Genomic DNA, 13215 nt, shown 5'->3' on the forward strand with positions numbered 1-13215 from the left:
GGATTCCTCAAAAAAACTACAACAGTTATTCAAATCTTATAATGATCACATGTTTCATATTACCGGTATTTCTTTTCCAGGTTTCTTCTAAGAGAAACAAAAAACTCTGGCACTGGAAAATACAGTGATGCAAAGAAATACAACATAAAAAGCTCTGCTCCAACATAGCTGGAATCCATGTAACAATTTCGTGATTTATAAAAATAGAGAAGCAGATATGGTTCCATCAAATGCCCCAATACTACTCATTGTATAAGGCTTTAATCTCTTGCTGTCTGATGAAACTCGATACTTGTTCAGAGCTCAAAAAGCTATTCCTCCATTCCAGTTTGATTTTCAGAAGTGTCTCCACCCAAGACACAAGAATTGTCAACCTCGGTAGATTCAACCGTTTCTTGGATGCTTTCCTGTTTGGTAGAGAATGAATCCGGATTTATAGATTCTGTAGCAACCTCAGAACTTGTAGCAGCATCCCCACTCATCTTATTAAGTGTCTGTGTGATATCATCTCCTTTGTCTTCCACAACCAATGGCTCATTTATGTGCATGTTTCCATCTGTTCCAATATCCATAGTAGCATGTTCTTTTCCTGAATCAGCATTCACATCAACTTCTGCACTTGGTTGGCCATCAAGAGAAGAGTCAAGATGCTCCAAGGAAGGTGCAGGCTCTGAATGTCCTGCGCTAGGTACAGCAACTTGGCTTGCTGCAGCCTCAGACAACTCAAGAGCATGATTCTTTTCACCTACCTCTTCTTGCTTTTCTGCTTGTGCTCTATATACATTCATAAGTCTTTGCATCCTTTCCAACTCAGACATGAGATTCCCGTAGCGTCTTTGTAAGGTTTGTTCAAGCTCCTTCTGTTTCTGGACTTCCTCCCAGAGACCATTTATTCTGTGTGATGCTGCTAAGTGCTCCTGCTTTTGTAATGCTTGAAAACATTCTAGCTCTGTTCCTGCAGTATCTATCTGCTTAACAGTAGACTCAATATGACGCCAAAGAGTTGCAGCTCGCCTCTGATCATAAAAAAATGTTGGTTGTTTAGCACGTCAGGAATTGAAATTTCAAACAAGTTACCAAGTTCCATTACTAAAAGTATGATATTGTACTTTCAAATTTAGAGTGTCACACTTTAATCAATCACTTTTTAGCTACATGTAAAGTGAGTAAATTACTAGTACTCCAACCCATACCCTAAAATGGACTTCACCAGATTGTAGAAATTATTGGAAGAAAATATGACAAAAACTTGAATAAAGATACAGACGCCCAAACACAAATCTCAAGGCATCAAGGTTTTCAGATTCTGACATGTATGAAGAAAACATACCGAATAAAGCTTTCATTTAAGTGCTATGAAATTTCTAAATGAAATCGAATAACAGAAAATGCATGATAGAAGTTAAAACTCAAATGCTACAGTTGCAATAAAAAATAAGATGCTGTTAGTAGAAGAAAATTATTAAATGAAAATTATCAGCATATATCTAATGACATACCTCATAACCCTGTGTGAGAACATTGTACTTCTTCTCCATGCTTTCTGCCTTCGACTTATCATTATCCATCTTCTTTTTCACATTTTCAAATTCAGTTTGCAAGGCCGCAAGTTTCTCCATATTTCCAGCAACACTTGATAGACCATAAGCATTACGAGTAGGGAAGTACATGAGATCATTTAGGCAAGTATTATGTGCTTCCACAAAATCATCAAGAGATTCATTTTCATGCCCCATTGCCACACGAAGAATTTCAGCCTCCTCCTTAATCAAAGAATCAGCCTGCCAAAAAAATAAGGTTGTTTATCACTTCACGAAAGGCGCATCATTATCAGTAATGCTTACATATCATCTCTGATATTACAAAAGTTGAGGATAATGACCAAAAATAATGATCAGACTGACAGGGACCTGAATCTGGAAATTGTAAGTAGTTGGTTTTCTTTTGGTTTTCAACAAAAATTACATGCACCAAAATATTTATATGGTGCAACTACATGAAAATCAAGTCTCAACTACTTGTAAGAGGTTTTAGGTTGTTTGCATGACTCGATTCTTTAATAGGCAATATATCACAAAACAGAACTCAATTCTATAGCAGGCACCAAAACAAAATTTTCTTACATTAATAAGAAACCATTAGTATGATGATAAAAACCTTCACTAAGGTATGAAAACATAAACTACACAGGAAATAATGAAATGAAGCCAACATAATTAATCAAGAAAAGCATGACAAACCTCTTTCATTTCCTCTTCTTCGAAATCTTCAATACTGGGAATGGATCCATTTGCAGGACGCTTGGCACCTTTTTTCTTCGCCTTATTTGCCTTTTCATCAAGTGGATATTTAGCATTATCATGTTCCAGCAAGGACAAAAGCTCTTTTCTTATCATTTCATCAGCCTGCTCAATTGAAGTAGGGGGAACAAAAGAACTTTTGTCACCATCGGTCCTCATCAAAGAATCTCTAATTAATTCCAGAGAGACACTAGGAGGTCTCGGAAGCTCCCTCTGCAACACTTTTGATCTCTTCTTAAGTAATGCCTGCTGTCGTGCTTCTTCCTCGGCCCTTTCTCTAGCAATCCGATCAGACATGTCTTCTTCAATCTTCTCCTCTGGTTCTTCATTATCTTCTGGGGGTGGCTGAATGACTATCTGGTACTCATTCTTTGGCTGTGGAAGAGTACCGAGTCCAGATCGCAAATTCCTTCTTAGATCAGCTTGTCTCCGCTGCTCAAGTTTGGCACTGTCATGTAGGTCCATCTCTTCATTTATGTGGAGCCCATCCCTGATGGGAGTTCCTTTAGGGGTCAAAGCAAAAGAATAGCCATCCCTTGATGGTGTCATTCCAGTTCTAGGTGTAAGACCTGCAGTTCCAGGAGTTGCAGCAGGAGTCAACATTGGGTTTGGTGTTTGGATCTGTGTTTTAGGAGTGACCCCTGAGAAATCTGAAGGGTGCAACTCTGGATTTTCTCCACCAAGTAATGGTGTTTGGGACTCTCTCAGCCTAGCCAAATTTTCAGCTTCCATCATAATAGCATCACCTTTTCCAGCTGGTGTTCTTTGTGGGGTTCGTAAAGGTGTCATTCCCGGACGTGGTGTCTGAGAATAATTTGCGAGAAGAGCACGAGTTGCACCACTCCCTCCAGCCAGTTCCTCATTCTCTGCAAGAAGATCGCTGGCATATCCCATCTTTGCAATCTCCTCCAATTCATGATCAGAAATCTGGGGTGATGGCAGCATAAGTTTTGATCTCTTTCTTACTGTTTCTGGATCATTCAACTTGTTTGCCTGCAATATTGCTGATGGAGTATCCTGCCTCTGTGAAATTTTATTCTTCGCAATATCCTGCTTTCTTAACTGTGCTTCTATATCAACTCTTCTTTTTCCCTCAAGTTCCTCAATAGTAGTTGGGAACTTAGGCTGCTCTACGGGTCTATCTTCATCAGCAACATCATAAAAGCCTGGAGGAGGCCTCTTCTCAAAAGGAATTTCAGCATTATAGTCAATCCCCTTCCTTTTCCTCTTCCGTTGCCTCGTATCAATTCCAGCAGCCTTAAGCTCCCTCCTTTTTTGCAAAGAAGCAAGTCTCCTGGCCTCTTCAAGCTGTTTCTCCCTAGCTTTCCTCTTCGCTTTCTTGCCTCTAGTATTAGCAAGCCGAGCACGAGCTTCAGAAAGCATTTCCTTCTCATCCTCATCCATATCAACAGGATCTGGACGAGCAGGCTTTGATTCGGGATTTGGGTCAATCTCTCCAGGGCGCAATTTCCGGGGATCATCACCTGGCTCATAATTTTCATCTCTAGCACAGGCTGCATCAAGGAGCTTCTCATACCGTTCAAGACATTGCGATGGAGTCCGACCAACAATTGGAGCAATTGTTCTCCATTGTGTTGGCATGAGCTTAGCAAGATGAAGCAGTTTCTCGTCCTCTTCTCTAGTCCACTCAGTCTGCATACATCAACAACACACAAATTCATCACTTGAAAGTTCTTACTTCTATCAAAATAACTATAAAAATTACTGCTAGTTTTCTTCATCAAAAGTAATAAAGTAAAAACACTTCAATTAACCTTAAGAGTTCAGAAAGAAATACAATAACACATACTAAGCAAGAAAGCTACCTGCAGTTTGAGTCACAGAAGAGTGCAATTCCTAATAATTAGACCACCCTGAATTCTTTTGCCAATCCATATAAAACAATTGTATCTGAAAGCCTGACACTCCATATTTTAACTATTTGGTACTTATAATCATATATTATTTAGTTTATTTACCATAAACTTTGTTTCCTAACCAAACATTCAAGCAAGCAATAAGCAGGTACCAAGCAGCAACAAGAACGTTTCTTTTAATTAAGGTCAGCAACTCTAACCAAAGGTTTCAAATAAAAAAAAATTAAAATGAAACATAACTTCTCCAATTCAAGAAAATTCTAACAATAATGATGTCCACGGAAAATTCCAACTCACAAATCGTAGCACTGAAAAGCCCAAATACCCAAAATTGATTTCATCTTTTAAGAAGAAACCAAACTAAGCTAACCAATATTAAAGCAATACAAAGTTCCAATGAAAATGCTCAAATTCGAAAACGTTAAAATTTTATTTTAAAACGAAGAGAAAAGAAGAGGAAATTTTACCTTTTTGATAGAAGGATCCAGCCACTCATACCAACGAGCTTTACATTGCTTAGCAGATTTACGAACAAGCAAAGAAGAAATCCGAGCCCATTGATTCTTCCCATATTTCATAACCGCCGCTTTCAAGATCTCATCCTCCGTGTTCTTCCATACTCCTCCTTTTATCATAATCCTCATCTTCGCTCACGTTTCTTTGTTTCCCTTGAAAGATTTGATTGAAATGGAAGCTTCAAAAATTATAAACCCTAGATTTTCAATTGAAAAAGCACTGAATTTTAAGCTCTTTAAACCCTAGTTTTTTTGTTTTGCTTTCGCTCTTTTATTATTGAGTGGAAAAAAGTTAAAAGAGTAACTGCGGAGCAAGAACAAGGGGATCCTAATCTTATAATTTTTATTATTTTGACAGCTTAGAATTTGTATAATTAAAGTAAGACCCTCAACCCGCTAATTGAAAACTAAAATAAGTTCATCAATATTTATAAAGTGATAATTCTTACCACATTCACATTATTGTCTTTATAATTAGATTTTTATTTGATTGTTTTAATTAATTTTAATTTTTTAAAATAAATTTAATTTCATTGTTTTTACAATTAAAATCAATAAATTTATCTATATCCAGAATAATCTTTCATGGATTATAGTTAGAAATTGTTATAGCTTTTGTGTTACATCTCCAAACTATGGTAAGCTTTTAAAGTTTTAATAGTGTTTTTTTCAATTTAGTGTTAACTTGAATGTTAAATGCCTTCCATTTAACAATTGTAATTTCAACATTAAATATCGGTTTAATACACTAAAACACATAAATCAAATATTAAACCTACGTATACTTATTTTATGGATAATTTATATCAGATAATTAAAAAATAGTCATAGATTTAAGAAGATTGTTTTATTTTCTAATACATCAAATTTAAATTGTTCATGAAATAAGTAAATATGTGTTGTAATCATCCTTTTTATAAAATATGCTCCACATCAAATTTAAGCTAACATTTAATACCCCAACTAACATGTTCGAATGAAAATAACATAGGAAAGCTAAGTTAAGTAAGAATGCATTTGGTTTTAATTAAAAGTTTTCATTTTTCAGTAGTTTAATTGGTTGGAATGTAATTCCATTTTTTAATTTATTTATTTTAAAAAAATTAATTATATTTTAATATAATTATCATTAAAATATGAATTAATAATAATATATAATATTAAATATATTAAAGCTGCGTATATGGAAGTAAGTTGGTCGTAATAAGGGAAACTGTGATGTTTAAATTGATCAGCTTCTTTATGACTATATAAAAAAGCAATCCACATTAGATATGAGTTTAGTCAAAACAAGATAATAAATAATTCTTACATTTATGTATAAGTTTCACCCAGCATTGACATTCTTCTTTTTTTTGTAAAGATGGTACTCATCTAACCATCAAAGTAAAAAAAGAGTAACAATAGTTAGACATAGAGGTGTTCATGGGCCAAGCCGGGCCCGGTTTGGGCCAGGTTTAATTAAAAAATCATGTTCATTTATTAGAGTAGGGCCGGGCCGGGCCCAAAAAACGGGCCTAAAATTTTACCCAACCTGACCCTGATAAAAATACTAAAATCTAGACCTAGCCCGGCCCGACCCGGCCATATTAATTTTTATATTATTTTTATATTATTTTTAAATATATATAATACATCAAAAATACTAAAAATATCAAAATAAATATTTCCCAATAAATTGAAAATAAATTTTAAAAAATATGTAGACTTAAATAACACTAAGATAGATGCAACTTAATAGTAAAATGTTAGCAACTTAATAACAAATGCTTTTAAAATAATAACAAAATTAATAATAAAATAAGTTTTATGTAATATCCAAACAATAACAACAAAATAGTAGCAACATAATAGTAAAATGGTAGTAAAATAGAGAGAAAACAACAAGAAAATAACATAAAAAAATATAGATTTTTTTATCCTTTAGTGAATTTGGGCCCGGCCAGGCTAAAAATACCCTACACGAGGCCCAGCTTATTTTTTAAACAGACCTTATTTTTTTTGTTCAAGCCCATTTTTCGGGCCTATATTTTTGCCGAAACCCTCTCACATTTCGGGCGGGCCTACACCTCTACCTAGACATTGGCTTCTTTTTTTTTCTTTTTTCTTTTTTTTATGTATACAGCCTAGGTAGAAGACAAACAAGGCCTCCATAGATTATCAACTCTGAAAGAGCTATATCTCATAAGTACTCCTTTGAGCTCAAAGTAAAGACAGAGTAACAACTGTTTGACAAAAGTTTCCAATAGGCAAAGCACAACAATTTGGAGGAGAAGTTGATGTCACGGTGAAAATGACTTCAAATGCATTCAATCCACTAATAACTATACATTAGGAACCAAGTCCTCAATAATGCACTCAGTTTCGACAATGACAAGTAGTTTTAATTATACAAATAACAATTAATTTAATGAAAAATATTAACCCCTACCTACATAATGACATTGATCATGTTAAGAAGATGTTTAAAGAAAAAGAGTGTTTTTAATGCAATTTTTTTCTTGAATTTGATAAAAATTGTATTAAATGTAAAAGAATTTCCTATAATAATTAACATATTCTTATAACCGGACCCTTAATTTATGGACTAAATCATCTTCACTCTCTTTTCTCTATTAGCTTGGTATATCAATCTCATTGTTCTTACAATTTCACTGCAATCAGTAAGTAACAAGATTTATATACTAAAGGAAAAAAAATACAGTAAACAAAGAAAAACAATTGATTCACTAATAATATGATTTGATAATTAAACACTTGCAATGACCCCCAGCTGAAAAGTCAAATAATTTAATTATTAACTTATGATAAATCATATTCTCTGCCTCTAATCATTCAATGATGGACAAAATTTGTGGTTCACATACATGTGGAACAATAAATAGAAAATGTTGAACATTTCTGTAATAATTATCTTTTCAAAGGGAAGAATGGGTGATTAGAGTCAAACTGTGTTCACAGTGTCTGCAAGGGAACGAAGTATGCATCCAAAACCTGCTTTCTCTGTCAGCTTTTCATGGATCTTAAGGCATTGATCACATGTGGTACGATCTCCAGTCGACAATCCTCTATATACATACCTGGGAATATTCATAACAATCATATATGAACTACAAAACATGTGTGCCTGTAATTAAAGCAATCGATTTCTTGAAAGCAATTGTTTTCCCAAAAGATATAACATCACTAGGCAAAATGTTCAACAATGGGAACAACAAACCTAGTAAAAGATTTTGTCACAAAATGTAAATTTATTAGCTGCAGATGCCTCTAGCTATTCATTAGTCACTAATAATGTAACATTCAGTGCAACAACAATTGTGCACTAACAACTACTAAAAGAGGAAAAGCATAAAAGCAAATTCCACAGGGATTAAGCAGATTAGATCAGATTTCATTTTGCTCAAATACTCTCAATCTCGTTTAAAAACTTTGAAATAGACTCAATCAGTGAATGAAATATACAAGTGAAATACCAAAAGAAGAGAAAAGACTCACTTCATAAGAATATCATAGTACTGGGGATTTAAAGAACGGAGTATTCCTTCAACATCTTTTATAGCCATTAATGCTTTACGCACAACTATCCAATTCGCAAACTGCAAATGCCAATATCCAAATTAAAATGAAAAAAAAGGACAAAAAAACTTTTTTCCTTTTTAGAGCACAAAACCTTGCATCGTTCATCTTGAGGAGGATAACCCTCAAGCGCAGTTTTAATAGCTTCAATGGGTTTATACCTGAGATAGAAACAAACCAATCCTACAAAATTAGGGGGGTTGGTTTCCTTTCAAAATTTTAAATGGATAATTCAAATTCGTATTAGAAATTTCAATTGTTTAATTAAGCTCTCGATCTTCAGAGATTTGTTTTCTATTTTTGTTAGTATATCCTCGACGTTATCAGATCCCATAGATTTCTCCGCTTCTGCCATTTTTGCTAATTCACTCACTCTCTCTGATCAATTACCTGCCAAACAAAAACTATTTTCAAATGTATTTGTGCAATGAATTCAATCAAAATGTGTGAAAATCATATCTTATGAATTAATTAAAATATTTGTTTATAAAATGGTTGTTGAAAAATATTATTATTAAATTTTTAATTGAAATATTTGTTAATAATCATTATTGAAAATATCAAAATACATAAATATTATATTTTATTCCAAAAGGGTAATTTTAAAATAACATTACACTCAAGAAATATGTTGAATGTATTAAACGTATTGATGTAACATTTTGAAATTTTAGTCAATACATTTTAATACATACAAAATATTGTAAAGTAACTTTTTCAATAATATTATTTCTATCATTGGAATCATAACATTAAAACAAGAGAAAGAGATTGACTTCTTCTGTTTGGTTAATGAATTTTTGTTAAGAGAGTCGAAATAGAGTTGAGGAAATATATTAAATTTTTTAATTTAAATTTTTTAAAATTATTAACAGTTCAATATTTAAATTAATTTATACTTTATATTATTGTCTCTTCATTTTTAAAATTTTTAACAACCTTATCTTATTTTTATTTTTTAAGATTATTAAGAGTGTTTAATTTTAAAATTTGTTTGATATATTCTTTTGAATCATTTGGTTTTTTTAAATTTGGTTCACAATTTAATTAGGATTCTATGAAGAATATTGGTGTTTTTTTTATATTTTTAATTGAATTTAACTTTATGGGAGGTATCTATTTATATTGGTGTAAAATTAATATGGTTTTAACACCTTTTTATAATTTTTTTACAATTAATATTTTAACAATCCAATAGTTATATTTCATTTTCCATTCATATATAAAATGCTTGTCAAATTTGGAGAAAAGAAAAATAATTATTTATTTGTGTTAAAAAATTCAACCGTTAAATATATATTAGTATTGACAATATTTTAGATTAATATGATAAATATATTGGATAGATTTGAAATTTTACATGTATAACAAATACAATTACATTAATAAATTCAGAAATTCAATAACAAATTATTATTTCTGAATAATCTTAATTGATAAATAAATTTCTTTTATGAAACTTTAACTCATTTTAATAAAAAGTAAACACTTTAATGTAATCATGGAAACACTAATTTAAGAAATACAACACCAATCACATCTATTAATAATAAGAAGTTGACCAAATCCCAAGAGAAACTCATCATAAATGACCAAATCCCTAACGATCAATAATCTCTCCTTGGCTAGCCAAACCGCAATAAAATTCTTTTCCCTTGGGACATACTTGCTAATCTTCTCTCAGCAGATTCCTACTACTTTCAGCCATGCAAAACAATGGATGAAATACATTGCATAAATGGAACCAACTTTAACCTAGCTAAAAAATTAACTTATACCCTACACTTAAATCTACTGGGCATAGGTACAAATTGAAGATAAATATTATTTGTGAGTCACTCCTTACAACTAGTTCGCGTGGCCTAATGGATAAGGCGCTCGCCTCCGGAGCGGGAGATTGTGGGTTCGAGTCCCACCGTGAACGAATTTTTTTTAACAATAACGCTTTCCATCTTTAAGTCTTCTTTTTCGCTTTTTTCTTTTTTTGGTTTCATTTTTTTCGCTATTTTAAGTGAACGAAAATAAGACAAATTTAGAAAATAGCCTTTTTAGTTTTTACGTGACATGATTTTTTTATTATCAAAACTTAACTTAAATAAAATATTAGTATTAAATCGATAATAGATTTAAATTTTAAATTTTAGAAACATTAAAATGAATTTCATATGAAATTACTCTAACATTATGATTTTTAGATTTATAAAAAAATATATTAGGATTTCTAGTGTTATTAAACATAACTAATAAATTATTAATATAATTAAATAGCACCTATTAATTTATTAAAACATTATTTAATATTATACTATTAAAAATGTTTATATTACTATTATAATAAGAAATATATAAATTATAGTGTATAAATATTTACTAATAAATGTTTTATAATATACTAATAGTATAAATATTAGTACTAATATTATTATAAATAATTATTACAATATTTTAATTATTTTAGTAATTTTAAAACATTTACATGATTAATGCAATATTAATACTAACATGATATTTTAACAATATTGTATTGAATCACGAGAATTAGGTGAGATAGTAAGGGTTCCTCATACCTTAACCAATGGTTGAGGGTTTAATTCTCACATTGAGTATGAAATAACTTTAAAACTCGTGAACAGTATCTACCTCTTAACAGTTTTACAAAACGCGAAAATTTAATCAATAGGTTCACTCCAGTGGGACCTTAGGAAACTAGAAAAAATAATATTGTTTTGGGTTTTAATATTAATATAATAATTTAAATATTATTAATCTATTATTATTTCAAATATTAATATCTAATATTTATATATATTTCTATTTAAAAAATTCTAGAATTGATATGTAATATATGAATTATTAAAATATTTTAAATGAAAAATTGAAATTTTAATAATAAATAATGTTTTATGTATTTAATATTAACTTTTATTATTAAAATGCTATTATTTCAAATAATGCCATTAAATAATATTCTGTTAATAAATATTTTTGTTCTTTTATCAACATTGCTATTTGAAAGAAAAAGAGAATAGATTTTCCGAAAAGTATAATAGAAAATATTTGCAATTGAATCATCCAATTAATAATTTCTAAGTTTTTTTTAAATCTTCTAACACAAAATCAAATAATAAAATCTATTTCAACTACTTCTGAAAGTATTATTCCTTAGTTTCATATTCAATCAAGGGACGTCGAATAGAAAGGGAAAAAAATGTAACATGTTTCCTCCATGGACAGTATGTATACATTTTTTATTATAATTACATTTAATTAAAATAAATAAAATTTACTATTTTAATTAAGTTACTGCAAACATAATTTATTTTCCCACTAATTATACAAGAATCTCATAATTTAATTTACAAAAACTAGTGGCAGTGATCATGGCACGTAGAAATTGATAGGAAAAAGGTGGGTATGGTTGGTGAATCTACTATTTGATTCTACGTACCAACATCGATTTCATGTGACACTAGGCAACTTGATACCTTAATAAATAAAAGGTATAATTAATTTCAGTTCTCACTATTGTTATAAGCTATTGGAGATTATGAATCTATATCGATTTTAAATTAAACTTAAACAAAAGTAATAATATAAAGTCATTGTTTGAAATGTTATATTTTAATTATTTTATTATTATTTTATTATTAAATGATAATTTTGTCGTTAAAATTTATTACCAATACATTAGATTAATTAAAATAAATTTAATTAAATAAATTATTTCAGTTATGTTAAATAAATTTAATTCATTGAAATTTCTAAATTGATTAAAGGAAAATGTTAATTTGGTTTCCGAAATAATCAAAACTAATGCGTTAGATTAATCATTGAATTGGGAAAAAATAATCCTTAGTCTCATTTTTTCTTTTAGTTTTTGTTTCTATTTTGATTGAAAAAACTATCCATTTTCATAGTTATATTTGTTGAATTGAAACATTAGAAATCAATTTGAGTGCTTCATCAATTGGTTGAATTTTTTATTCAAAATGGAAGAATAAAATATCGATTTAATGGAGGGTTCAGGCATGGATTATAGTAAGTAATGAGTTTTTTTTTTTTACCTGGATTTTGAGTTTAGATATTATGTTTTTTTTTTTTGCAAAAAAAGGTAATCCATCTTTTTATATATTTTTTGCATATGTGACAGATAAAAATGATATGTTTCATCTTTGTTTATTTATGTATTGTTCCTCTCCGCCTTCTTCTTTATCTCTGTCATTCTGCTCCTCTTCTCTAATGGTAACAAAAAAACTCAACTGTTACTTCTTTTTAAACAGGAGAAAATTAGGTTTTAGGGTAAAATTTTGTATTCTATTTTCATAAAAAAGAACATTAATTTTCTTATCTCAACTGAACATCCATGTTGACATTTAAAACTTATTTTAACTGTCACGTAGGACTATCATTTGGGAGATGACAAATCTTAACTGTAGAGTAACTATTTTATAACAAAATGATAATGTAACTAAAACGTAACATTTCAAATATAAATAACTAAAATATATTCTAAAATAATAAAAATAATTATTTTAATAATTTACTGAAGAATTTTAATTAATTTGACACGATAATCAATTGAATTTAGCACGAAATTCTTTAACTAATAAATATTGTATTATACAATCTAGGACAAAATATTTTTATTTAAAATGTTACATCCAAACTTAAGCGTGCGTTGCTCATAATTATATTATATATTACAAGAAAGAAAAGAGATGTGCACCGTAAGACACTATATATTAGATAAATGATTCTATTTCAATTTTAATAATTAAAATTGGTTTACTTTTTACACACATATAACTAATTTATCAAGCATGGCGATGCCACATCATGCTTTTAGGTTAGCACTAACCTAAGCAGTCTTTTGAAGTGGACACCATCTTACTATACATAATCTAATCATATCATATATTAAATTAATTTACACCCATGTTATAG

The 13215-nt window shown here is 30.0% G+C and overlaps 2 protein-coding genes and 1 non-coding gene across 3 annotated transcripts; 1 reads left to right on the forward strand and 2 right to left on the reverse strand.

Moving 5' to 3' along the window:
• Positions 1 to 3: 3 nt before the first annotated feature.
• On the reverse strand, positions 4 to 5127 carry LOC108464121 (cell division cycle 5-like protein). The gene is made up of 4 exons (XM_017764222.2): positions 4645 to 5127; positions 2241 to 3953; positions 1500 to 1781; positions 4 to 1016 (listed from the first exon to the last, which is right to left on the reverse strand). Exons 1-4 carry the CDS (start codon positions 4819 to 4821, stop codon positions 312 to 314), a joined length of 2877 nt encoding a protein of 958 aa, XP_017619711.1. The 5' UTR covers positions 4822 to 5127; the 3' UTR covers positions 4 to 311.
• A 2335-nt stretch (positions 5128 to 7462) lies between these two features.
• LOC108463613 (actin-related protein 2/3 complex subunit 5A-like) lies at positions 7463 to 8626 on the reverse strand. The gene is made up of 4 exons (XM_017763532.2): positions 8529 to 8626; positions 8366 to 8432; positions 8191 to 8291; positions 7463 to 7772 (listed from the first exon to the last, which is right to left on the reverse strand). The coding sequence occupies exons 1-4, from the start codon at positions 8624 to 8626 to the stop codon at positions 7637 to 7639; spliced, it is 402 nt and encodes a 133-aa protein (XP_017619021.1). The 3' UTR covers positions 7463 to 7636.
• A 1496-nt stretch (positions 8627 to 10122) lies between these two features.
• TRNAR-CCG (transfer RNA arginine (anticodon CCG)) lies at positions 10123 to 10195 on the forward strand. Its single transcript has one exon. It is a non-coding gene; the product is annotated as a tRNA-Arg (tRNA).
• The last annotated feature ends 3020 nt before the right edge of the window (positions 10196 to 13215 follow it).

Source organism: Gossypium arboreum, chromosome 13 (assembly GCF_025698485.1).
Source record: "Gossypium arboreum isolate Shixiya-1 chromosome 13, ASM2569848v2, whole genome shotgun sequence".
In the NCBI taxonomy this organism is placed as follows: domain Eukaryota; kingdom Viridiplantae; phylum Streptophyta; class Magnoliopsida; order Malvales; family Malvaceae; genus Gossypium; species Gossypium arboreum.